This window comes from Canis aureus, chromosome 16, assembly GCF_053574225.1.
Source record: "Canis aureus isolate CA01 chromosome 16, VMU_Caureus_v.1.0, whole genome shotgun sequence".
Lineage (NCBI taxonomy): Eukaryota > Metazoa > Chordata > Mammalia > Carnivora > Canidae > Canis > Canis aureus.
This window is the reverse complement of record NC_135626.1, coordinates 1296408-1321796: the sequence shown is the minus strand read 5'-3', so window position 1 is coordinate 1321796 and position 25389 is coordinate 1296408. Positions and strand designations below refer to the sequence as shown.

The 25389-nt window shown below is 35.9% G+C and overlaps 1 protein-coding gene across 10 annotated transcripts in view; it reads right to left on the bottom strand.

Annotated features, from left to right (window-relative positions):
- RABGAP1 (RAB GTPase activating protein 1) overlaps window positions 1–25389 on the bottom strand; it is a 167569-nt gene that overhangs the window by 87952 nt on the left and 54228 nt on the right. For all 10 annotated transcript variants that reach the window (XR_013353715.1, XR_013353716.1, XR_013353717.1 and 7 more), the window contains 6 exons: window positions 22727–22837; window positions 22143–22209; window positions 21334–21436; window positions 20222–20391; window positions 7142–7316; window positions 3224–3317 (listed from right to left, as the gene is read on the bottom strand). Coding sequence is in view for 7 of the 10 variants with exons in the window: in XM_077850553.1 (XP_077706679.1) it covers window positions 3224–3317; window positions 7142–7316; window positions 20222–20391; window positions 21334–21436; window positions 22143–22209; window positions 22727–22837 (720 nt within the window). In the remaining 3 variants the exon portion in view is untranslated. The remainder of the gene's footprint in view (window positions 1–3223; window positions 3318–7141; window positions 7317–20221; window positions 20392–21333; window positions 21437–22142; window positions 22210–22726; window positions 22838–25389) is intronic.

Below are 25389 nucleotides of genomic sequence, written 5' to 3'. Positions count from 1 at the left end.
ACTTATCTTGAAATGTTGGTACCAATTTATAAAGTGCTTTGCATATAATCATATTTGATCTTCACAACCATCTGAGGTAGGTAGTATCTCCAGTTTTACAGAAAGAGAAAGAAGATCAGGGAAGGCAATTAAAGGACTCAGATAGTCCTCAACTCTAGGATCAATGAACGCTCTGCTCTGTTGGATATCCTGGCTGCTTTGTGTTTTGAAAGCCACCATTACTGAGTCAATAAAGCATGATCCTGACCTGGAAAGGCTTCTGTGAATATAAGATTTAAACAGAAGTTACTGATACAAAATGACTACTCTCAAAATACAAAAAGGACTCAGACCTTTCTCAAAATGTCCCCAGAATTCTGAAGAATAATTCACAGTACCATTAAAAATGGTTAATTCTGTGATGCTAGTACTCTAATGTGGTAGCTATTAAAAATTCAAAGATAGTTTTATCTTTACTTGGAAAAAAATTATATCAAAGTTGAAGGGTTAGGAGCAGAAAGAACAAAAAGCCTTTAAATGTAAAGACTGGTGCACTGTGGTCTGTGGGCCAAATCTGGCCCACGGCCTGCTTCTGTAAATCAACTTTTATTGAAACACAGCCTTTTAAAATCATTTATGTATCGTCTATGACTGCCTTTCCACTACAACAGCAGAGTTGGTAGTTGTGACAGAGACTACTGGGACACAAAGTCTAATATTTATGATCTCTATATATTTATGGCTAAGTATTAAGACCTGGCCCTTTAACAAATAAAAAACCCAATCCTAGGTTTATCTGCTAATCCTAGCTTAACTTTATATTAAAAATATAAATTAATTTATTCTGAAAATAATTTTATGTCATTGATCGTATTAACTTTATCCACCCTCAACATACGATTTTATACCAACATTAGTTCTCTAATCCACTAAGAGTCACATAAAAATGAACTTGAAGAATTAGAGCTCAAAGGTATTATTACTAATACTGCCACTAAAATCTAATGTGGAATTAAATAAACCAACTTTAGGCTTAGACTTGACTGTGTTAAAAATTCTAGGTCTGTCATTTACTAACTAGAATTGCTGACTAAATCTCTGAGACCGTTTCCTTTTTTTTTTTTAATTTTTTTATTGGAGTTCAATTTGCCAACATATAGCATAACACCCAGTGCTCATCCCGCCAAGTGCCCCCCCTCATTGCCCATCATTCAGTCACCCCAACCCCCCACTCACCTCCCCTTCCACTACCCCTTGTTCATTTCCCAGAGTTAGGTGTTCTGAGACCGTTTCCTCATCTTTATAAATGGATACTAGTTCATAAGGCTGTTATAAACAGCTTAGCACAATGCCTAGCATAGTAAATTCATTAATTCTTACTGTATTAGTAAAAAAACATTATTTTTAATTCACAGTAATCTTGAATGGTAATTTTAGAGACCTGTGTGTTTTGTAAATGAAGAAATAGCTAAGAAGAGTTAAGTGACTTGCCCAAGACCATAGAGCTTAGAAGTAGGAGAAGTAGGTCTACTAGGCTCTAAAATTCCATGATATTGCAACGTCTCCTACCTACAGAACACATATAATAATGATGGGGAAAAAAGATGAAATGAATTAAAGAAGAGAAACAAACTATTATTATTTCTGAAGACATGACTCAAACTAGCAAAAAATAGTTTTAAACACCCTAAAGAAACATATAAACTCCATCAATGTATTTGAGGAAGTGAGAGACAAACATAATATCAATAAGTAAAGGAATAGAATAGAATAGAATAGAATAGAATAAATTGAATGAATAAATGAATAAAATTTGGTAACAAAACAAATTCCAAGCAATTGTATAAAATGGTGGTGAGTTCATCTAATAAAATCTACAGTCGAAATGCTTTATCTAAATGATTTTAAATATACTATTATGTAATCATGTCAAGATTCAATTACATTTCTATTTTAGAGCAGAAGCCTTTTTATACAGATGAAATGCCTCCCAGCAGCAGTCTAAACATCCAAATTCACTGAACTGAAAATATAATTGTGATGAGAGCATCAGCAGGTTTGTCTCCTGACTGCTAAGGGAATATCAAAAATAAATGAGAACTGTATCAGGGTGGGGGGAGCTTTTGCAGAGTTCATTTATTAAAACCACTTGTGTAAAGACAAACCATGCTTTGGTTTGCATTCTCCTCCTGTACACATTTGACATTTCCCAATGTGGAGCACGTTTCACCAAAGTGTAAAGCACTGTGAGAATGCTAGAAGCAGATGCATGCCCGTTTGTACTTCTATCCCTTAAGGACATGAAAGATTTTTAAATGCTGAAACAGTTTTCTAACAATAGAATGAAAGGCTTCAACAGTTAAATTTTCTGAGAAAAATCAGACCCCAAAGTAACAAGCCCATGGGCAACTTATATAACCCTAACAATCAGAAAGTCAGAAATAGAGAAGTGCTCAGATCACTTCCAAGCTCCACCTCACCCCCTGCTCCAGCATATACTAGCATCCTAGAGAAAGGAAAAAGGAAACTACATAAATGTCTCACCAACCTGACTTACCAGAGTCTCTCTGGTTTCATTAGTAAATACCTGAAGGTAGTATATCCTTTCTAGATAGTCTATAGGTTAGTGCTTCTTAACATTGTTGTCAAGCTATCTCTTGAGCTGAGAATTTCTCTCAAGAAGAACTTTCCTGAGTTTTACAAGTATCAGTAGGAAAAGTAATTGTTAGAGTAGTCCATATACTACTAGCTACTACTATACTACTAGAGTAGTCAATATACTAGCATGTTCCTAACACTCTGCTCCATCACTTTGGTACATAACACAGATAAGGAAAAAATCCCACCTGATGTCTCTACAGTGGCTCTATGCATTGTGTGAGCATCCACCAAACTTCCCTGATTATTGTGTACTGTCTTGTTGCATATATCTTAATCAGTCAGTAGTTCCTAACTGCATCAATAAAAAGGAGCTCTTCCCCAATTTATTCTCTCCATATGTTCCATGTTTGAATTAATACTTTCTGCAGCAACGAGAATTTATTAGGTTTCTGAAATTCTGAAAGGTGATTTCAGATATTTACTACTTATCTTTATAAACCTCTAAGAACAGAAAAATTCTAGAACACAAACCTCATATTTTGCTTTTTATAATAGGTTCCAAAATTGAATATTGTAATTAGGGCAAGATACCCTACCCATAAAATGAGAATTAGAGATGAAAAGGAGAACTCTTCTAACTTACCATTTTGACAGCAGTTCTCCCCATGTTTCAAGAATTTTTCCTGCACATTCTTTGGATACATCACCAAATCCACTCAAGAGAGGTTCATCATTATCTTTAATAAACAAAAAACACAAAAAAGGATAACAGAAGTGGCTATGCTAGCCAGAAGAATGGATGAAAACATAATAGTCAAATTTGAAAGATTTTACTGGGAGCATTAAGTCATAATTTCTAGTTCTCTCTTTTAGCAGACAGATATAAATACAAAGAAAATAAATATGGTCCTAGGTAGAATGTTGCTGTAATCTCTGTCTTTCACTTTCCATAGAGTCCACATTATGTCAACTGCAGTAGAAAGATTTTTATTATAAAATGATAGGACTCAAAATATGGTATCTTCTTTTTCCTTTTCAAAAGCAAACAGCTTTATCCATGAAAATATATAGCAGTCTGGTTTACAAGAGTTAAAAAAAAAATTACAAACCACTTAAGTGTCCAACAATAGAAGAGCAGCAAAAGGAGGCTGAATAACTTATGATACATGATACATGTTTACAATGTAAATACATATGACACCTGTTTACATTAAGTCTGGCAAAATGCCACACAAAAAAATATCAGGAGCTAATAAATCTTATGATCAAAATAGACTAGAATAAATTATGCTAAGACATTAATGTCTTAACAAATATAGTCTCTGAGTGATGGAGCTATGATTTCTTTCCCTCCTCCTTTATGTTTTTAGGACTTTAAATTTTCTACAGTGGCATACATTAATTTAAAACACAAAGCATAAAAAGATTAAAAAAGACCAAAATAGGTCATTTCAAATTTAACTCTAATAATTAAGAAAAGTAAATTCAAATAAGAATTTAAAAATTGTAAGATATGAAGACAGTGAAAAAAGTGACACTGATAAAGGCCTGTGAGAGGAATTTAAAAGTGTAATGAAAGAGGAAACATGGGCTAAGATATTTACATAGTCAATCCTCTTTTGCTGGACATTTGGGGAGTTTTCAATTTTCTGTTACAAATAGTATCACGATGAACGTAACTCTTGTTTTCATTGGGTATATGCCCAGAAGTGGACTTCCTGGGATAAAAAAAGTGCATACTTTTAAGGATTGTGAAACTTACTGACAAATTGCCTTCCAGAACAGTTCTACAATTTATTTCCACTACTAGGGAACAATAGTACTTATTTCCAAGTGTTCTCACCAATTCTGTTTCTAAGTTTTTTGGCTTAATCTGCCTAAACAAAGTTTGAATCTTAGTGCTTTTAATGATTACAGCATGAATTTGCATCTCTACTAGCGATAACTCAGAAATCCATTATACTTATTACTTCTTTACATTATAATACCTTTGACATTAGTATCAGTTTTGATGGTGAGATAGGGAAGACACAGACCGAATATAAGTGAGACCTCTTTGAGAACAAATGGGAGATAGGATAAATAAAGAAAAGAGAAAGGCTCAACGGCAAGAAGATAAACTTTCCCAAATTCACTATTTTGCCAAAATTGGCAAATGCTGATTTGAATTACTGATGCCTCAAGTAATTCTCTACTCATTCAAATATCAATACAACAACTCTTTGGGGGAACAACAGCTATAAAAAATGTACTAGAGATGACAATTCCTTTAAAGAGATTAGGAAGACCTGTCTTATCAAATTTTCTTTCACTGTTTTGGATGCCTTCAACATATCTTGACAGTAGTAATTTGAAATATGTATTTAGAACTCCATGTACCTAAGGCAAGGGTGGGTGAGAAGGGAGCAGGCAGCCTCAGTTTCAGAATATTGTTTTTGAACACCTCCCCTATATACTTGCTGGCTTCCTGCCCTGGGAACACAAATGTCCTATGTATAAGGAACCTCTCTAGAGGACTATAACTACCTCTTTCTAGGGCGTAAACACATGACAATAGGATGAGTCTATACTAGGTTAGAGAATTAAAAGATGGATGGCTGCACAGCTTTCTTCAGCCCCATGTTCTTGTCGTTAGCCCTTCACTATGGGGATGGATTGCAGGGTGGGTTAACCCATCACACCAGTATTTCCTGAGCATCACAATACCAGGAATTGTGTTATACACTAAAGAACCAATGTGGGCAAAAAAACCCCACTTTCGTCCTTTACAGAATTTGTGTTCTTGTGTTCCCTAACTCTCCCATGGTCTGCTTTTGGTCCTTATCTCTCCTGGTTAACAACTATTACTAGAGGCCCTCTGAACTCCACTGAAAAATGTATGCCTGCTATAGATTACAACTAGATGTCAGTCCTGATGTTATCCCTCAATTGGGTCCAAATTTCTTTGTAACTGGCAGATGTTCTTTAAAATCTGCAGCATTCAGATTCAGCATTTGACCATTCTCTGGTTTCATAAAAATAGTATGTTTTTCAGTTTATGGTGGGATTATTTTTTTACTACTGAGTTTAAGAGAGAAAAGTTCTCTATTAGTTGCTCTTCCATCTTTAGCAGTGTTGACTTAGAAGGTAAACTGCAAGTCTCAAGACTACATGTTACAGAGGAGACAATCTCAAACAGTGATTGTCCACTTTTCCCAACTTTAACACGTGGCTTAAATTGGCTTTGACGGAAGATTTTAAATTTTATCTCTAACTTCTCCCAAAATGCATATGCTTTCTTTGCACTTCAAAATGCTTTATGTGAACTAAATACACCAAGACAATTACAGAATAGAGCTCAGACCACTAACTCTCAGAACTGGATAAAGATTCTCCTTGCCAATTTCTAGCTGTGTGACCTTGGGCAAATTCACTTTTCTGAGATTTCATTTCCTTATGTGCAAAATAAGGATAATATTAAATCTTGTTTTTTCAGAATGTTTGTGAGGATTATATAAACAAAGTATTACTTTACTTTTGAAAAAAAGTACGGGCCCACCACATATTAAGCTTCAACAAGTGGCCATTAATATTAGTCATTGGAAAAGTGAAAATTACAGGAACAATGGGAATTGGAAAGTCAGGGCCTGCTCTAACTTGAAAAAAAGCACATATAGTCATGAGTATTTCTTTTAACTCAGTCATTCTTGCCACCTCTAGGCCTTTGTTAATGCAATTTCTTAGCCAGAAGTGCCCAAGCCCACCCATTTATCCCTGCTGAATTCTCTTTGCACTTTAAAAGTCATACCTCAAAAACTACTCTTCCTGATGCCCCACCACCCCTCCCGACAATGACAAATGGATTCTCCTCTATGAATTTCCAGAATACTTTCTGTGAACTCCACATAGACATGTGCTTCATATGACCTTCTATCATAATCAACTGTTTTCCTCTTTATAAAAATTAAAAGTCCTCATACAAAATTATAGGTTAGTAAATGCCTCCCAAACTTTTGCTTTTCCTGTGCTCCTACCTTCCTTCCACTTCTACATAATAGCTTTTAACAGAGATTGACAGGTTAATTAGCGGATATAACCTTAAAAAAGGGGGGGGGGGGAAACTTGTTGATTCCTAATGTTTATAAGTGTGAAAATCCAATATTATATAAACAAATTTGTATATTTAAATACACATATTTTGCGTCATGTGAGGAAGCCACATTTTGGCAAGTGAAATTGTCCCTGAAAAAAGAATCAGTTGAAATGGGAACATTTATTTAGGTGAAAGCTATGTCAATTTTGCTCTAAAAATGTGCTAATACACTAAGCTAGCATAGCCTGATCTTTAAAAAAGCACTACTTATAAATCTCATTTTTTCCAACTTGACTACAATTATCTTACAGAAGGCCCTGTGCTCATCATTTCTGAATCTCCCCTGGTCCTTTGCATACAGTACATGCTCATAACTATTTATTGAAGATTTCCAAATGATATGTCAAATTATCAATTCCCTGATAAAATTATAATGATGTGCATGGTGTACCACCCCATAATAGAAATCAATCTCTCCCTACAATTTACCTTCCTCTTCATCATCTTCTGGAGGAGAAGGTATCATTGAACTCTGAGACCCAGACTGTGGCAGGCGAATTGAGGGAGTGGCAGTAGTTTTCCTTCTCTCTCTCTCTGATTCACTTTCCAAGCACACAACTTCATATAAAGTGTCAGTATTGTTCTTTCTCTCCTTCTGCTTTATCTTGAAGATGAAAAAATATTATTTACTAAGTGGTACAATTATTTTTTAATAGACATGACACTTCTGATTTCATACAGGATATGAGAATAAAAAGGTCTTACTTTGAAAGTCTACACTAAAAATAACCTTTTCTAAATAGAAAAATATACATTTAGATTTAAAACCCATAGGAGGGGATCCCTGAGTGGCTCAGTGGTTTGGCCCCTGCCTTCGGCCCAGTGCTTGATCCTGAAGACCTGAGATCAAGTCCCACATGGGGCTCCCAGCGTGGAGCCTGCTTCTCCCTCTGCCTGTGTCTCTGCCTCTGTGTGTGTGTGTGTGTGTCTCTCATCAATAAATGGAATCTTTAAAAAAATATATTAAAAAAATAAAATAAAATCCCATAGGAAAACAGGTTAGCAGGACTCTAATTCTGTAGTTTTATTGTCTTCAGGCTATATTATCATACATGATAGCAGCTACCAATACTTAGTGCTAACTATCTATAGCTTCCTAATTATTTTAAGGCTTCCTAGGTTTCCTACAAGAAACTATCCATGAAAAAATATTTGTTTTTGTTTTTTAGTTTTATTTTTAGAGAGGGGGAGAGAATGTGGAGAGGTAGAAAGAGAAGGAGAATCTTAGGCAGGCTCCATGCCCAGTGCTGAGCCCAACAAAGAGCTCGATCCCACAACACTGAGATCATATAACCTGAGCTGAAATCGAGATTAAGTCACTTAACTGAATGAGCCACCCAGGAGCTCTGAAAAAAGGTTTTAAAATATTCTAACACAAAGTTTCGGACTAGGAGAGTCCTTTTATTTCCATGCTTCTTCCCACTCCTTTAGCTTAATTAAAGCAGTGTAGAGAACTTTTCTTCAACTGAAAGCCACAACTGGGGGGGTGGGGGTGGCAGAAAAGAGATTAATGAAATTCACAAATATTCTGTATCTCAAACTGGTTTGTATTTTGAGGCAAACATATAGTAGTTTGAACTAATCTAAATTAAAAATTAAGGACTGAGAGTATAAAATTTTCCAGTACTAAATTTAATTAATATTACACATTATAGCCAGTTTAAGGAGAAGGAGGGGAGGAAAAAGTGAAACACAAAGCTAGAAAAAAGGCAGAACTGTAGGAAAAGATACAAAGACAACTAGAAAGGTAGCTACATCAATGAGAAGAAATATGTACAAGTGTAAAGTAAAAATACAGAAAGAGGAGGATTAAAAGGTTCACTAGGTACAGAAATATCAGGCAGAGCATATTTTATCATCTGAGTGTTCATGCAGGTTAAAAAAAAATCATCCCAATCCTAGAACACCAAGTTAGTAGCAATGTCCTTTCAATATCATCCTGAGACACTGCTTAATATAGGAGTCAGTAAAACTTTCTGTAAAGGGCCCATAATAAGTATTTTAGGCTCCGTGGGCCACTAGTCTGTCACAACTACTAAATTCTGTCATGATGGTGCAAAAACACCCACAGACACTACCTAAGTGAGTATAGCTATATTCTAAAGAACAAAGACCAGGCCAGATTTGACCCACATACTCTAGTTTGCCAACTTTAACATGTCCACCTAAGGATTAATTTTCTAGATGAATAAACGATTTTGACTGACTTACTATTAATTATAGACCCAGACCCTATGAAGTTATGTATTAACCCATAGATTGGTGTCCAGTAGAATAGGCAAATGATTTCTGTCTGGTAGAAAAGATAACCCAAAGTTATCTATAAAACATTAGCCAGTTTTATTTCTGATCTAGCAATCTTATTCTAATGTTTTTTTTTTAAAGATTTTATTTATTCACGAGAATATACAGAGAGAGAGAGAGAGAGAGAGAGAGAGAGGCAGAGACACAGGCAGAGGGAGAAGCAGGGTCCATGCAGGGAGCCTGGCGCGGTACTTGATCCTGGGTCTCCAGGATCATGCCCTGGGCCTAAGGTGGCGCTAAACTGCTGAGCCACCCAGGCTGCCCATTGTTGTTGTTGTTGTTGTTGTTGTTTTTAAAGAAGGACTACATAAACTCAAGCTCCTCAAATACGTAGAGTCAGTTTTACTGTCTTACTGGCTCCCTCATTACTTAATGAATTGAATTAAAATCTATGACATTTGTTCATTCTAAATTTATAACTGTGATTATAACTTTTAGTTATTTTTTTAAAAGATTTATTTATTTACTTATGATAGACATAGAGAGAGAGAGAGAGAGAGAGAGAGAGAGGCAGAGACACAGGCAGAGGGAGAAGCAGGCTCCATGCTGGGAGCCCGACGTGGGACTCGATCCCGGGACTCCAGCATCGCACCCTGGGCCAAAGGCAGGTGCTAAACCGCTGAGCCACCCAGGGATCCCCTAACTTTTAGTTATTTTTATTTACTTTAAAGATTTATTTATTCATGGGACGCCTGGGTGGCTCAGCAGTTGGGCACCTGCCTTCGGCTCCATTGTGATGCCAGGATCTGGGATCAAGTCCTGAATCGGGCTCCCTGCAAGGGGCCTGCTTCTCCCTCTGCCTATGTCTCTGACTCTCTCTCTCAGTTTGTGTCTCTCGTGATTAAATAAATAAATCTTTTAAAAAAAAGATTTATTCATGAGAGACACAGAGAGAGACAGAAACACAGGCAGAGGGAGAAGCAGTAAGAGAGAGGTGCTCTGTGAGGAGCCTGATGCAGGACTCGATCCCAGGACCCTGGGATCACACCCTGAGCCAAAAGCAGACACTCAACCACTGAGCCACCCAGGTACCCCAATTTTTAATTTTAAATATAATACTTTGACAGGGAGTAAGATTTTCTTTTATTCATTTGTTACAAATTACTATCTGAAACAATAACCATCTAAAAGAGTTCGAAGAACAATAGCTCTCTACTTAAAAAAAAGAATTTCTCAGAGACTATATAAATGTCACTCATAAACACTGCAGTTTACCTAGAAACTCTTCTGTGAATCAGAATGACCAGATCAACACTGCCTTTTGAAGTCAGATAAACACAGAGCCATGAACTGAACTGTGCTTAGAAGTCAAGAACTCCAGCTATTAAAGATATACATTGAGGGGCACCTGCGTGGTTCAGTTGGTTGGGCATCTGCCATCAGCTCGGGTCCCAATCTCAGGGTCCTGGGATCAAGCTCCATGTTAGGCTCCCTGCTCGGCAGGGAGCCTACTTCTCCCTCTACTTCTCCTCTCTATTCATGCTCTCTCTCCTTCTCAAATAAATAAAATCTTTTAAAAAATAATATACATTGTTGAATCTAGGAAATAGTACATGGGGGTTGATTATACCATTATTTTTATTTCTGTGTATGTCTGAATTTCCTGTAATAAAAAACTTGAGAAAAAGCACTCTTGAGGGGCACCTCGGTGGCTCAGTGGTTGAATGTCTGCCTTTGGTTCAGGTTGTGATCCTGGGGACCTGGTATCAAGTCCCACATCAGGCTCCCATGTTTATGACTAACCATCATAAAGATGTCAATTCTCCTTAGTAAAATAACAGCCAATTTTTTTCTATAGCTACAGAAGTTGAATCTAAAGTTTACATGAAAAATAAAAATATACAGCAAAATCCACAAAAAGAACTGGAGAGGGAAGGTAGCTGTATCAGGTATCAAATCATATTATAAAGTCTACATAATTAAATTTGATATTGGTGCATGAGTAACCTAAAAACCCATGAAAGAGAACATAAAAAGCTGAATGAAGTCCAAAGACACAAGAAAATGTGATATTTAAGTGACATCTCAAATCACAGGGAAAAGTTAGACTATTCAAAGAATGGTTTTGGGACAAGTACAAAGCCATTTGGAAAAAGATTAAATCAGACCCATACCATATACCATATGCTAGAATATAACACTAATGAATCAGCAATTTAAAAGCAGAAAAACGAAACCATGTAATAAAAGAAAATGTGTAAATTTCTTTATTACTGGGTGTAAGGAAAGCATTTCTGACTCAAAATCCAGAAGCTTTAAAGGGAAAAACTTGATGAAAAAACATGACAAGGGACAAACCTGGAGAAATATTTACAATTTATATCTCAAAGGGTTAGTCTCTTAAATACAGAAAGAGCTTCTAAAATCTAAAAGGAAAAAGGTCAAAACCAAAAAGCCAAAAATATGAAGAGAACGGTTCACAGAAAAGGAAAGTAAAATTACCCTTAAACATATGAAATTTTTTTTCATTCATCAAAGGATAAATTAAGACTACCATCAGATCCTTAAGTTTGACAATATACTCTTGACAAGTTTGTGTAGAAACAGGTACTCTCATATCCTCTACGATTACACTGAGAGAAAATTTGGCAAATATAACAAAATTATATATGCAAAATTACCTCATGTATCGAGGAGTCTACTAATAAAAATTTACTCTAAGATGCACTTTCATTAAATTAAAACAATGTACACACAAGGTTCTATATTGCAAAATTATTTCAACAGCAAATGACTGAAAAAAATTCAAAAATACATCAACAGAAGACAATTAAAAAATCATAAATCGTGACTCATCCAAATAGAAAGTACTATGTAGCCATTAAGAATGAGAAAGATCTCTATGAACTGATGTGAAAAAATGATCTACAGGGCAGCCCCGGTGGCTCAGCGGTTTAGTGCCGCCTTCGGCCTGGGATGTGGTCCTGGAGTCCCGGGATCAAGTCCCACGTCGGTCTCCCTGCATGGAGCCTGCTTCTCCCTCTGCCTCTCTCTCTCTGTGTGGGCCTCTCATGGATAAATAAATAAAAATCTTAAAAAAAAAAAATGATCTACAGGAAGTTAAAAAAGCAAAGTACCAGACAGTACATAGGCTAGTTTGTATTTTAAAAGAGAATTAAAAAAATATAGGAGTATTTTCCTATTTTCAAAAAAAGAAACATTGTTTTTTTGTTTTTGTTGTTGTTGTTTTTATTTTTGGGAAACCAGAAACCACTAATAAAAAAAAAAAAAAAAAAAGAAACCACTAATAATGGTTACCTATGGGTGGAGAAACATGAATGAAAGTTAAGACTTCTGAGTACATTTTTACATAATCTTGACTTTTATACCATTATACATATTTTAAATATTCAAAAAATAAACAAAAAGAAAAAAAGACCCAAAGGCCCCGAGTTGAAAATATGGAAACAAATGAACCTATGTGTCAAATGGTAACATAAATATATGAAAAAACATTTTTTCCAGTTAACTTTTGACACAGTACTCATTTTATATATTAGAACATGTTCAAAGAGGAAAAAAAGCTGCATAAACTCCACTCAGTAGTTTATTAATTACAATACTGACTTTTTTGAAATATCAACAAATGGGAATTTGAAACTGTACAGATTTAAATAATTTCATATTATATACATCTGTTTTTATGTTATACCTAGGTATTACAGTTACATAAGTAAATGTTTCTCCCAAAATTTAAGCATCTATACAAAGTTCAGAATATACTAAATACCCTGGAACCTTTTCATTTAGATGTTTACATACTGACTTTCATATACTGACATTAAAATATGGTCTTTTTTTTTTTTTTTTAAAATATGGTCTTATTTCAAATTGAAAGAAGCTTGTACATTGTAAGCTGTACACAAATTGCAGTGTGGCATCATCTATATTTTAGAAATGGTGCAAGTTTTAATGAATGCTTAATTACCCTATCAGTAATTGTATTAATGTATGTTTGTTCTCACTGAAATTTTACGTAATTAAAATCTGTATTTCAAAAACAAATATAATAGTGCCTTTTCTTAGCATTTACTATTTTATAAAGATTTTGTTATAGATTTGCTAGGATCAATAAAATAAAATTCGTATTAAGGGTGTTTCCTGCAATACTGTTATTTTTTAATTATTTGATAAAGTAGGATAAAGCAAATAAATACATTACAATTACTGTCTTTAAGTTAGTGAATATTAGAAACATATAAATGTAAAAGAAAAGAAGAAAGCTCTGTAACGTGACCTTACTATTGAAAATATGTGGGGGGACCTGGGTGGATTAGTGGTTGAGCCTTTGGCTCAGGTTGTGATCCTGGGGTCCTGGGATCAAGTCCCACATCAGGCTCCTTGCAAGGAGCCTGTTTCTCTCTCTGCCTATGTCTCTGCCTCTTTCTCTGTGTCTCTCATGAATAAATAAATAAAATCTTGGGGATCCCTGGGTGGCGCAGCGGTTTGGCACCTGCCTTTGGCCCAGGGCGTGATCCTGGAGACCTGGGATCAAATCCCACGTCGGGCTCCCGGTGCATGGAGCCTGCTTCTCCCTCTGCCTATGTCTCTGCCTCTCTCTCTCTCTCTCTCTCTCTCTATCATAAATAAATAAAAATAAAAAAAAATAGCGTCTTCTTTGGAATCCAATAGAGCTTCATCCTCTTTAAAAAAATAAAATAAAATAAAATCTTAAAAAAAATAAAAGAAAGAAAGAAAATATGTGAATGAACTCAAATAATTCAGGGAAGGATCATCAATGCTAAAGGATGCTAAAACCATTAGAAAGTTGTTGAGGGTATTTGGAAGTTGCTAAAGAACCACCCCAAATATTATTTGTTAAATGCAAAGAGAAACTACTTTTACAAAGGAGAAATCCAGTGATCACCACCTTAACCTAGTGATCACACCTTCCAGGAACAGCGGAATATGATGATATCATGTGCCTCCTGATTTAGCAGATGAAGGTCTCCAATACAGAAAACATTTCCATATTTTTTACCTTGAGAGATAGAGTAGTATAGCACATGTGTGCATGCCTGTGTATACACATGTACGTGCACGCACACATAAAAACACACCCCAAAGAGAAGAGGTTCAGGTCTAGTATGGTCATACTAATAACTTGTCTATATGATATTGGTCGCATACTTAGTTTTACACACATCAGCTTCATCTATAAAAAAATTTCATCAAAGATTTTAAGACACCTATGGTCTTTGGCAATAAAATTATATAATTCTATAGTTTTAAGAATGCTTAGCCAGACTTAAATTCATTTTATGTTACTGTTGGAAAACCTCGTCTTCAGATCAGTTTCTTCCTCTTTTAGTAAATGATATTTAAATATTTAAAACCAAGAAAATGATCATTATTCATCTGTTAATTTTTTTTTAAAGTAGGCTACATGCCCAGTGCAGAACCCAATGTGAGGCTTAAACTTATGGTTCTGAGATCAAGATCTGAGCTGAGACCAAAAATCAGATGTTTAACCACTAAGCCACCCAGGTAACCCTTTCTCCACTAATTTTAAGTTTCTTCTCTAATATGATGCCATTGTAATGTAATAATCCGCACAGTTGGGAAGGCTTCCAGGCTAAAGAGTTGTTACTGAGTCATCAGATAATTTTAGTGATAGGAGAAAGAATCAAATTTTCAACATGTATTAAAAAAATTTCCGTAATTATTCTTCCATACTGACAGCAATAAACAGAAACTGTATGCTGTATATTTAACGAACTTGGTTCACAGCATTGTTTCCTTTTTCAGTCTAATGAGAACTGCAAAAAGGGTTACAATTTTAAATTCTCCTTAACTTAAATAAATCCTAAAAGTCCTCTTACAGGGCAGCCCTGGTGGCTCAGCGGTTTAGCGCCGCCTTCAGCCCAGGGTGTGATCCTGGAGACCCAAGATCAAGTCCCGCATCAGGTTCCCTGCATGGAGCCTGCTTCTCTCTCTGCCTGTGTCTCTGTTTCTGTCTCTGTCTCTCTCATAAATAAATAAAATCTTTAAAAAAAAAAATCCTCTTACAGAAAGACAAAGAGAGGATGTTTCCTCAATCCTGACTGAGAACTCTTAGAAGGCTCAGGTGCACATCTTGTTCACACAACATTCCATAATATCTATTTTACATCTTTGGATCTATAAAATGAAAATTCTATCCTTACTAGTCACTATAAAAAATTATATAAGACAGAAAAAGCAAAGTAGCTAGTACACTGGTGGCCACAGTAGGCTCTTAACCACTGTAGCTATTACTTTTTAATGCCATGAACTATAGAAGGGAATGAACTTAGTTTATTATGTTACAAGAAAAGAGATTAACAGTGCTCTAAGTGCACTGAGACAGCAACAAGTTGCTCAAATTCTTCACTCTGTCTCTTCTTTCTCATTCTCTACCCCTCACAAAACTCCTCCCCCCCCAAAAAAATAAGACTTATCCAAATAAGGAGAAAAATGAAAGATTATTCTGAGGAATTCCTTTGCCCTCCTCCTAGCTTCCACATATAAACTTCTGCTTTTTACAAAGAAAATACTGACAACTCAGCCTATGTTTAGCTTTTAAACTTAAAAGAGTCTAGGGTAGTCTGTCAGGCCAGGTCTCAGGTATACGTGTTTCTGGCTCCTTTACCCTGTCAAGTCATTTATTAGCTTACTTAGATACATTCTTGTAGACCAAACCACTTAAGTAATATTCCTGTAAACTCATGCAGTCTATGAATACAAGGTTGTATAAGACCTCAAGGGAAAAGCAGTATCAGAGGAATCTTATTTATGTTCACTAAGATTAAAGAGACAGAACTCTAATTAAAGAGAATGTTTTCTGACATACAAATTTGTACTAAAATGATTATAGCATTAATTTCTATTTATCATCTCTTACTCTAGACAACTTAAGAATCATCCATACTCCCTAAACTTTTTTTTGTTTAATATTTTATTTATTTATTCATGAGAGACACACAGAGAGAAAAACAGAGGCAGAGACACAGGCAGAGGGAGAAGCAGGCTCCACGCAGGAAGCCCGACGTGGGACTCGATCCCGGGTCTCCAGGATCACACCCCAGGCTGCAGGCAGGAGCTAAACCGCTGAGCCATCCAGGGATCCCCCTCCCTAAACTTTTAAAATGATACCTGTAAACTGATTTTTCTTTCTGAAGTGTTGTTCTTCTGGGGCTGATCCAATGATAGTCAATCTTGTCCTATTTCATGCCTTAGTTTTTTTTTTTTTTTTTTTTTTTAAGTAGGCTCCACACCTAGTGTGGAGCCCAACACGGGGAATGAATTCAGGACCCCAAGATCAAGACCTGAGATCAAGAACTGAATGCCCAAATGACTGAGCCCGGGTGCCCCATGGACATAATACCTTTTACTCCTCCTCTGTCCCACTAAGGTTCCACAGTCCCTCTCAATAACCGTTAAAATGAATAACATATCATATGCCAAGTATGTTATACAGTTTCTTACTTAATGTCACAATAACACTATGAGGAATCTTCAATCACTGCCATTTTACAGATGAGTAAACAGGCTCAAAGAGTTGATGGTACTTGCTAGTCAGTGGTAAAATCTGATACACTCTGATTCCAAAGTCAACTCTTTTTTCCTTAATTTTATTTATTTATTCATGAGAGACACAAAGAGAGAGGTAGAGACACAGGCAGAGGGAGAAGCAGGCTCCATGCAGGGAGCCTGATGCGGGACTCAATCCCCAGACTGGGATCACATCCTGAACCAAAGGCAGACGCTCAACTGCTGAGCCACCCAGGTGTCCAGAGAACTACTATGTTTTAGATGCTTAGGATAAATCAGTGAACAAGGCACATCTGGAATACTGAGTTAGTAGAGGTTTCTAACAGGGAAAACACATAATAAGCAAGATAAAATTAAGTACATTATGTGGTATACTGGAAGTTAAAAGCTTTGTAAAAAATTCAAAAAATATATACCGGGGCAGGGGTGGGGGTGATTGGCAGCATCACTGCAAGAGTAGACAAACTGCAGTGTTAAATGTGGCAGTCAGGCTCAGATTGACATCTGAGCACAAACTTAAAGAAGATGAGGACTTGAAGGAGGTGAATAATAGCAAACGGGAAATGGGAAGAGCATTCAAGGCAGAAAAAACAGTTAATAGCAAAAGCCCCAAGAGCATCGTTAGAGCAGAAGCAGTAAGGAAAAAAAGCAGTAGAGAGAAATTAGTTAATGATAATAATAGGCAGGGCAGCCCGGGTGGCTTAGTGGGTTAGCGCCACCTTTGGCCTGGTGTGTGATCCCAGAGACCAGAAATCAAGTCCCACGTCGGGCTCCCTGCATGAAGCCTGCTTCTCTCTGTTTCTTTCTCTCTCTCTCTGTCTCTCATTAATAAATAAATAAATAAACTTTAAAAAAAATGATATAATAGGCAGTAGACCACATAAACATCAGAAACCAATGAAAGGACTCTGGCTTTTATAGAGTAGAGTTGGTTTAAAGGGTTGTGAGCAGTAAAGTGATCTGACTTGATCTTAGGCTGCTGTGTTGAGAATATATGAAGAGGAGGGGCACCTGTGTGGCTCAGTCGATTAAGTAGCTGCTTTCTGCTTTCCCTCTCCCCAGCTTGTACTCTAAAAAGTAAAAATCTTACAAAAGAGAGAGAGAGAGAGAGAGGGCAGCCTGGGTGGCTCGGCAGTTTGGCACTGCCTTCGGCCCAAGGCCTGATCCTGGAGACCTGGGATTGAGTCCCATGTCAGGCTCCCTGCATGAAGCCTGCTTCTCCCTCTGCCTGTGTCTCTGTGTCTCTCTCTGTGTGTCTCTCATGAATAAATAAATAAACTCTTTAAAAGAGAGAGAGAGAGAGAAAGAGAAAGAGAAAGAGAGGGCAAAAAAAAAAAAAAAACAGATGTGAAGAGATTATTACAGTAGCTCAGGTAAAGGTGACAATTCAGATGAGGTTAGTGTATCTAAGTCTAGATAGGGTTTGAAAGTAAACAGAATTTCCTGACAGACTGGATATGGGGTGTGAAAAATGAAAGAAAAATGTTTAACCTTAGCAACAATTAGGAAAAGGTGTCCATGAACTGAGACAGTTAAGACAGGTAAGGAGAGCATTTTAGGGGTGAGGAGGGTGAGGTACATCTGAGATGTCCTGAAGGCTAAGTAAGAGAGGGGTAAGGAGTTGGGGAGTGATCATCCATACTGTATATAGCTCACTGGCCAAGGATGATGAAGACTCAGACTGACCACTAGATTTAGCAATTTAGGTCAGTATGGATTTGATTATTTTTCAAGATGTTTTGATACAAAGGAAAGCAAGAAAAAAAGGGGGGGGGGTAGTGGGGCATATGAGGTCAAGAAAAGCTAAAAGAAGGAAACAGATTTTATCTGCCGCCCACTATAGGTAAAATAGAGTATGGAGGGATCCCTGGGTGGCGCAGTGGTTTGGCGCCTGCCTTTGGCCCAGGGCGCGATCCTGGAGACCCGGGATCGAATCCCACGTCGGGCTCCCGGTGCATGGAGCCTGCTTCTCCCTCTGCCTGTGTCTCTGCCTCTCTCTCTCTGTGTGTGTGTGGCTATCATAAATAAATAAAAATTAAAAAAAAAAAGATTTAAAAAAAAAAAAAAATAGAGTATGGAATTTGATTTTCACCATATTAACTGACAGAATTATTTTTTTTTAAATTGATACTCAGAAGGGACCATAACAGACCATAATAATCTATTATAAAAATGTCCAACATATAATCTAAAATTACTAGACAAAGAAACAGGAAAATGTGACTCACCAGACATTAGAATTAGCAGTTAAGGATTTTTAAAGTAGCAATATTATAATTATGCCCAAAGATATAAGAGAAAATATACTTGAAAGAACAAAGAGAAAATCTCTTAAGAAAACAAAAGAACTAAATAGACATTCCAGAAATAAAAAGCAAAAGATCTGAAATTTAAAAAAAAAAAAAAAGTTTGGGGCACCTGGGTGGCTCAGTCTGTTAAGCATCTGCCTTCGCTCAGGTCCTGGGACTGAGCCCTCTGCTCAGTACGGACTCTGCTTCTCCCTCTCCCTCTGTGTGCATGCACACGTTCTCTCACCACCACCCCCACCCCCCGCTCAAATAAATAAATCTCAAATAAATAAATAAATTCATTGAATGGGCTCAACAGCAAACTGGATAAAAGGGGCAAACCAACTTTAAGACAAGTCAAAGAGTTAAAATGGTATACTACCTGAAGAAAAACCAGGAAAAAAATAAAATAAATTTAAAAGAAAACACAAAAAACAGAGCCTTAGAGATCTGTAAGGTAGTATCAAAAGGACTAAAATATATGTAACTGGAATCCTACAAGAGAGAAAAGAGAGATGGGGCAGGAAAGAAGGTTGTAACAAATAACCAGATTTTCCTCAAAATTGGTAAAAAACAAAACAGAACATAAAATTTCAAGAAGCTCAAGGGTGCCTGGGTAGTTCAGTCAGTTAAGCATCTGCCTTCAGCTTGGGTCATGATCCCAAAGTCTTGGGATTGAGGCCCCACCCATGAGGCTCCCTGCTCAGTGGAGAGTCTGCTTCTCCCTCTTCCACTCCCTCTGCTTGTGCAGTGCTCTTTCTCTCTCTCTGTGATAGATGATTGATAGGTCACTTAGATAGATTGATTAATTAATTAATTAATTTCAAGAAGCTCAGCAAATCCCAAGGAAGACAAATAAGAAAAAATAAATGCCCAGGCACATCATATTTCAATGTCTGAAAATCAAAGATAAAATATAATCTTAGAAGCAGCCAGGAGAAAATGACTCATTCCATACAGAGACCATACAAATAAATGCATGCTGACTTCACATCAAAAACAATGAGAGCCAGGAGACGGTGAGTGGACACCTTTAAAGTGCTAAAAGAAAAAAAAAAATCAACCCAGAATCCTACAGCCAGTGAAATAACCCACTGGAATGAGAGTGAAATAAAAACATGTTCAGATAAAGGAGTCTAAAAGTTAGGACTTTAGTAAAGCGACATAAAAAAATTGTTAAAATAAGTTCTTCAGTTTGAAGGCAAGTAAGATCAGACACCTGGTTCTGAAGAGTAAGAAAAATGATAAACAGGTGGGCAAAAATAAGACAATTTTCCTCTTAATATGTTTAAATACACAACTGTTTAAAGATCTAAGTGATAGCTTAGCTCAATGATAAATCAGCCTCAAAAAGTTTCTCCTTTCTTATCTACCTCCCTCCCATATTTATAGAAAAGCATAGTACCTGTTTTAGTTTCAAAAAGAAATTTTCAGTAGTACTACGTTTGCTAAAGGGCCAGAATAATCTTTCATTAGGTGAGCAAACGCGGACTTTTGTCTCTATGAGAAATCGAACAGGCTCCTGTACTTCTGTTATTACCAAATCAACAGCTGTGGTCATAAACAGCACTTTATCTAGAGAGAGAGAGAGAGAAGGGAGAAGCAAATAAAAAAAATGGAAATATTTTGCTCATACAATTAATATAAAATTAATTACTTTTGTCACAAATTTTCAAGATACCTTAAGGTAATCCATCAATTAAATCAAAGTCTAAAATAATCAGATAAATTGCTGTTTTGAAAACTCTTTTTCTGTATTGAGAATTCTTTGCTTGGGCAGACTCTTTGGAATTACTGACAGCACTATATAAAGTTTATGAAATGTTCTGTCAGATTGTTTTTATAAAACTGCCATGAAGAGGCTGTAGCCTCTTCATGCCACTCTCACCCACACTGGAAGTTCTCAACTTCTAAAATCTTGGTTAACTTATACATTTATCTACAGTGCTATAGTAACAAGAAAAAAATGAATGGGAAGAAAAATAGGAAGCATTGGTTAAGCAAATACTGTTACATTTTCAGGATAGAACATTATGCAGCTACTAAACGACATTCAGGAAGAGTAGAAAATACCTTGAAAAAGGTGGTTTCTGCACAGAGTATCTGAAAAGCTACGTAAGAAACTGGTCACAGTGGTCCTCTTGGGCTGGGGCCCTGAGGACTGTGGGAGACTTTTACTTTCCCCTGTATATTCTTTTAATTTTTAACCATATGTATATATATATATTATCTCTCCACAAAAATAAATAAAATTTAGAATTCTGTACATAAATAAGTACATGCATAGACAAAGAAGCAGGGAAGTAAAAAATTAAGAGAAAGGGAGGGAAAATTATGTGGGGGAAAATGATACTTTGTTTATACATCAAATTTAACAATAAATTCTAAGACCTATATAAATTCTTTGGTTTTATGACAATTAAAAAAAACACTGATATTTGTCAAATAAGTGGTTCTAAGGTTAGTGATCTTTTTGGGATTAAAATGTCTGTTCACGATGTCAGCAATCTGCATCACCTTTAGGAGTTTCTTCATTTACAACTTGAAAAGGTAGAGATTTTGGATTCCAGCTCCCAGTGATAACATAGGACTTTCCATCTGAACTTTTGCCCATAGATTCCTAAAGAAAAGAGTAAAAAGCATTAATGCCAAGATAAGTGAACAACAGCTAACTACCATTTTGACACGTTTAAAAATATAGGAGTCACAAAAATATAAGAATATGAAAGACGGTCAGGTATTTTTCAAAAAAGTAGAAATATATATGAATGAGACTGACTGCAGTGAAAATTAAAGATGTGCCAATTATTTATGCAACTGCTCCTGAAAAGTAATAAAATAAATGCTAATTTATAATAAATGCTAATAAATGCTAATAAATCAGAGCAAATATCAGAGAAATTTACCACCTGAATCTTGGTTGAATTCTTCTGTCAAGTACATAATTATCACATAAATTTTAGTTTTGGGAATAAAGATTTTCACATAATAGCTACAATACTAATACCACCTACTTTTATAAAACTCATGATAATAGTATGTAAATGCTTCTTTCACAAACTTTCTCTTTGCTTCCTACTTCAACTTTAAATTCTAAACAGGGATTATTCACTGTTACACAGTATAAAAACTGAGGCTGAGACTAAACAGGTCTAAAGTCAGACTAGGAAATATCAAGTCAGAAATAATGAAATTCTTTGTCTACTACTATCATAGCTCATAAGAACACCTTCATAAAAGTGCTTTAGCATCATATTTAGGTAATACAGAATGATACATTTATCAAGGAAATAGTGTATAACCTTAAAAACCAAAGCAATCCTTACCAAATCTAACAAGTGCATGTCACTATTTCGTACATCTTTTCCTGGGCTAAGAAGAAGACCAAAACACCTGCAAAGGAGGAAGATGCATAAATTTGGAAGAAAGATAACATTAAAAAGACATTTAAACTAGGTCATTTAAAATTCTTATTGATGGATAAAGGATACATTAAAATGATCACTTAATTAGCACTGCCCAAATTAAGTGAATGAAATATTCACTTTAAAAACCAAAAGATGAAAAAAAAAAAAAAAAAAAAAACAAAACCCAAAAGATGGGATGCCTGGGTGGCTCAGCGGTTGACCATCTGCCTTCAGTTCAGGGAGTGATCTTGGAGTCCCAGGATCGAGTCCCACATCAGGCTTCCTGCATGGAGCCTGCTTCTCCCTCTGCCTATGTCTCTGCCTCTCTCTCTCTGTGTGTCTCTCATGAATAAATAAATAAATCTTTAAAAAATAAAAATAAAAAACAAAAGAATTCACCTTAAAAACCAAAAGAACAAAATTTTTGCAAATGTATTTTTGAATACTGTGTATGGCTACTCCACTAGAATTTATATTTAAGCTGAGTTTACAAAAATATTTACCTTTCAATGGCCAGTTCTTTATTAGTTGTCTGTTGCACATAGATGACAATCTTCTTATCAGTTCCTTGGCGAAGTTTAAAGCATTGTCTGTCCTTCTCTTTAGGAACTGCACTGTAGAACAACATGTTTCATTAATTTTGCAAAGTATTTTACTGTGACATATACTGGAACAACTTCTTTTGAATCTAGGATTCTTTTCTGTGCCTGGTTTTCAAATCAGAATAGAAATTTAAAAATCAGGTATGCCTGGTGGCTCAGTAGTTGAGTGTCTGCCTTTGGCTTAGGTCATGGTCCAAGGTCCTGCGATCGAGTCTTGCATTAGATTCCCTGTGGGAGGCTTCTCCCTCTGCCTATGTCTCTGCCTCTCTCTGTATCTCTAATGAATAAACAAAATCTTAAAAAAAAAATTAAAAATCATCTATCTCTTGATGTGAAAATACTATCATTACTGTAGGTTAATCCAATAAACAAATTACAAGAACTAGAAAAAAAATCTCATATGCTCCCTAAAAATGTGGCTTTAATTTTTTAATCTTCTGTTGTGAAATTAAGTTAGAAATCTGTAAAGCACCTAGCATGACATCTAGCACATAGGCACTCAAACACTAGTTTTCTTTCCTTTCAATCTAGTCACTGTTTTGTTTTTTTTACAAATAACTATTGTCTTATTTAAATATGTAATAAAGAAAAAATAATCATAGATCCTTTGAATTTCAAAACAAGGTACCTTCAAAAAATAATATAGATAAGAAAAATATGGCCAACAGTAAGCTGTTGCCTAATGCTTCCGTTAAGCAGTGACAACCTTATTGTTAACCTGTGCAAGAACTATAAAAATAATACTAATGATATAGTTAAACATTACCTTAAGAATAAAGTTGAAAATATTAAAATTAGAGTTTACCTAAATAATCCCCTACTCTCCCACATACCACTTTCTCTGGCTTCTTTGTTCTCAAAAGCAAACATCTGCCAATGGCAATCAGCCAACATGCAAATACGAATTATGTCTTAGTACTGTACAACTTTAAAATAATGGCAGCAGAACCATTAAAAGATACTATAAAAGTCTATATGAGAATTCTGAGTACCTACTAAAGAGTGGCTCTGAAAAAATAAAATTAGTTTGAAGACCATCTGCTCTTATATAGCAACCAATTCAAAAACACTCGAGGGACGCGTGGGTGGCTCAGTGGTTTGGAGCCTGCCTTCAGCCCAAAGTGTGATTCTGGAGTCCTGGGATCGAGTCCCAAGTCGGGCTCCCTGCATGGAGCCTGCTTCTCCCTCTGCCTGTATCTCTGCCCCTCTCTCTCTTTCTCTCTGCCTCTCTCTCTCTGTGTCTCTCATGAATAAATAAAAAAATCTTAAAAAACAAACAAACAATACTTTATGAAAATGAGATGAGAAAATCAAAGAATCAGGGTGGCCTGGCTGGCTCTGTCAGTGGAGCATGTGACTCTTGATCTTGGGGTTGTAAGTTCAAACCCCATGCTGGATGTAGAGATTACTTAAAATCTTAAAAAAATATTTCAAAAAAGGAATGAAAGTCAAAGACTCTTAGCAAAAGAATCTGGAAATGACAAACACATGCAAAGAAAAACTTCTGCATATCAAACTGTTCAATATTTGTGGTGACAGAATTTTCATATATAAGGAGATAGACTGGTCTCAATTTTCAGCTGGTAACAGATACACTAGTCTTTATGTTCTCTGGATGCTGACATAGAAATAAATATAAGCCCACCTCTTAGCAGTATTTAAAACAACAACAGATATAAAGTTGTCTCTCTTGTCCTAATGCTGAAGTGCAAGGAAAAGCCACGTTAACAGGGGGGCAGAGTAGACGGTATAAGCAGTGGAAGTTCCCTTCCTGCTATCAGAGAATTTAGATTATATCTCTAGTTTTGTCATATATCATTGAATAAATCCATCCAAATAATTTTATGTGGACTTCCTACTATATAAATTACAATACTAAGGTCCAGGCTTAACTTTCCTGGGCTTCTCTAACTATAAAACAAGGAAAATATGAAATATCTAGCATATCTAATAGGGCTATGTGGTAGAATAAATAAGACAAAAGAATGCTTTGAATGTTTTAAATGAAAATGCTCGGGATCCCTGGGTGGCACAGCGGTTTAGCGCCTGCCTTTGGCCTGGGGCGCGATCCTGGAGACCCGGGATCGAATCCCACGTCGGGCTCCTGGTGCATGGAGCCTGCTTCTCCCTCTGCCTGTGTCTCTGCCTCTCTCTCTCTCTCACTGTGTGCCTATCATAAATAAATAAAAATTAAAAAAAAAAAAAAAAAAAAAAGAAAATGCTCCATCTTCCTAAGGGTTAAACTGAAAGTAGGTTTCTGATATTAATAATGTAAGAATTATACTTTTTCAAGGATGAAAAGAAGAACATTATTACTTGTCAAAGTACTTTGTATTTATGTTAGAGTAAAACCACAATCTATCTTGTGCTATGGTTATTTACATATATCTATATTTTTTGGATAGCTGCTAAGTCATACGGGTATATTACTGTATTATGTTTTAATGAAATATAATATAATAGATATAAATATGTAACATTATATTAATTTGAGGTGTATAACATAATGTTTTGACATTTGTATATATTGTGAAATGCATCATATTTAATAATTATATCCTGGT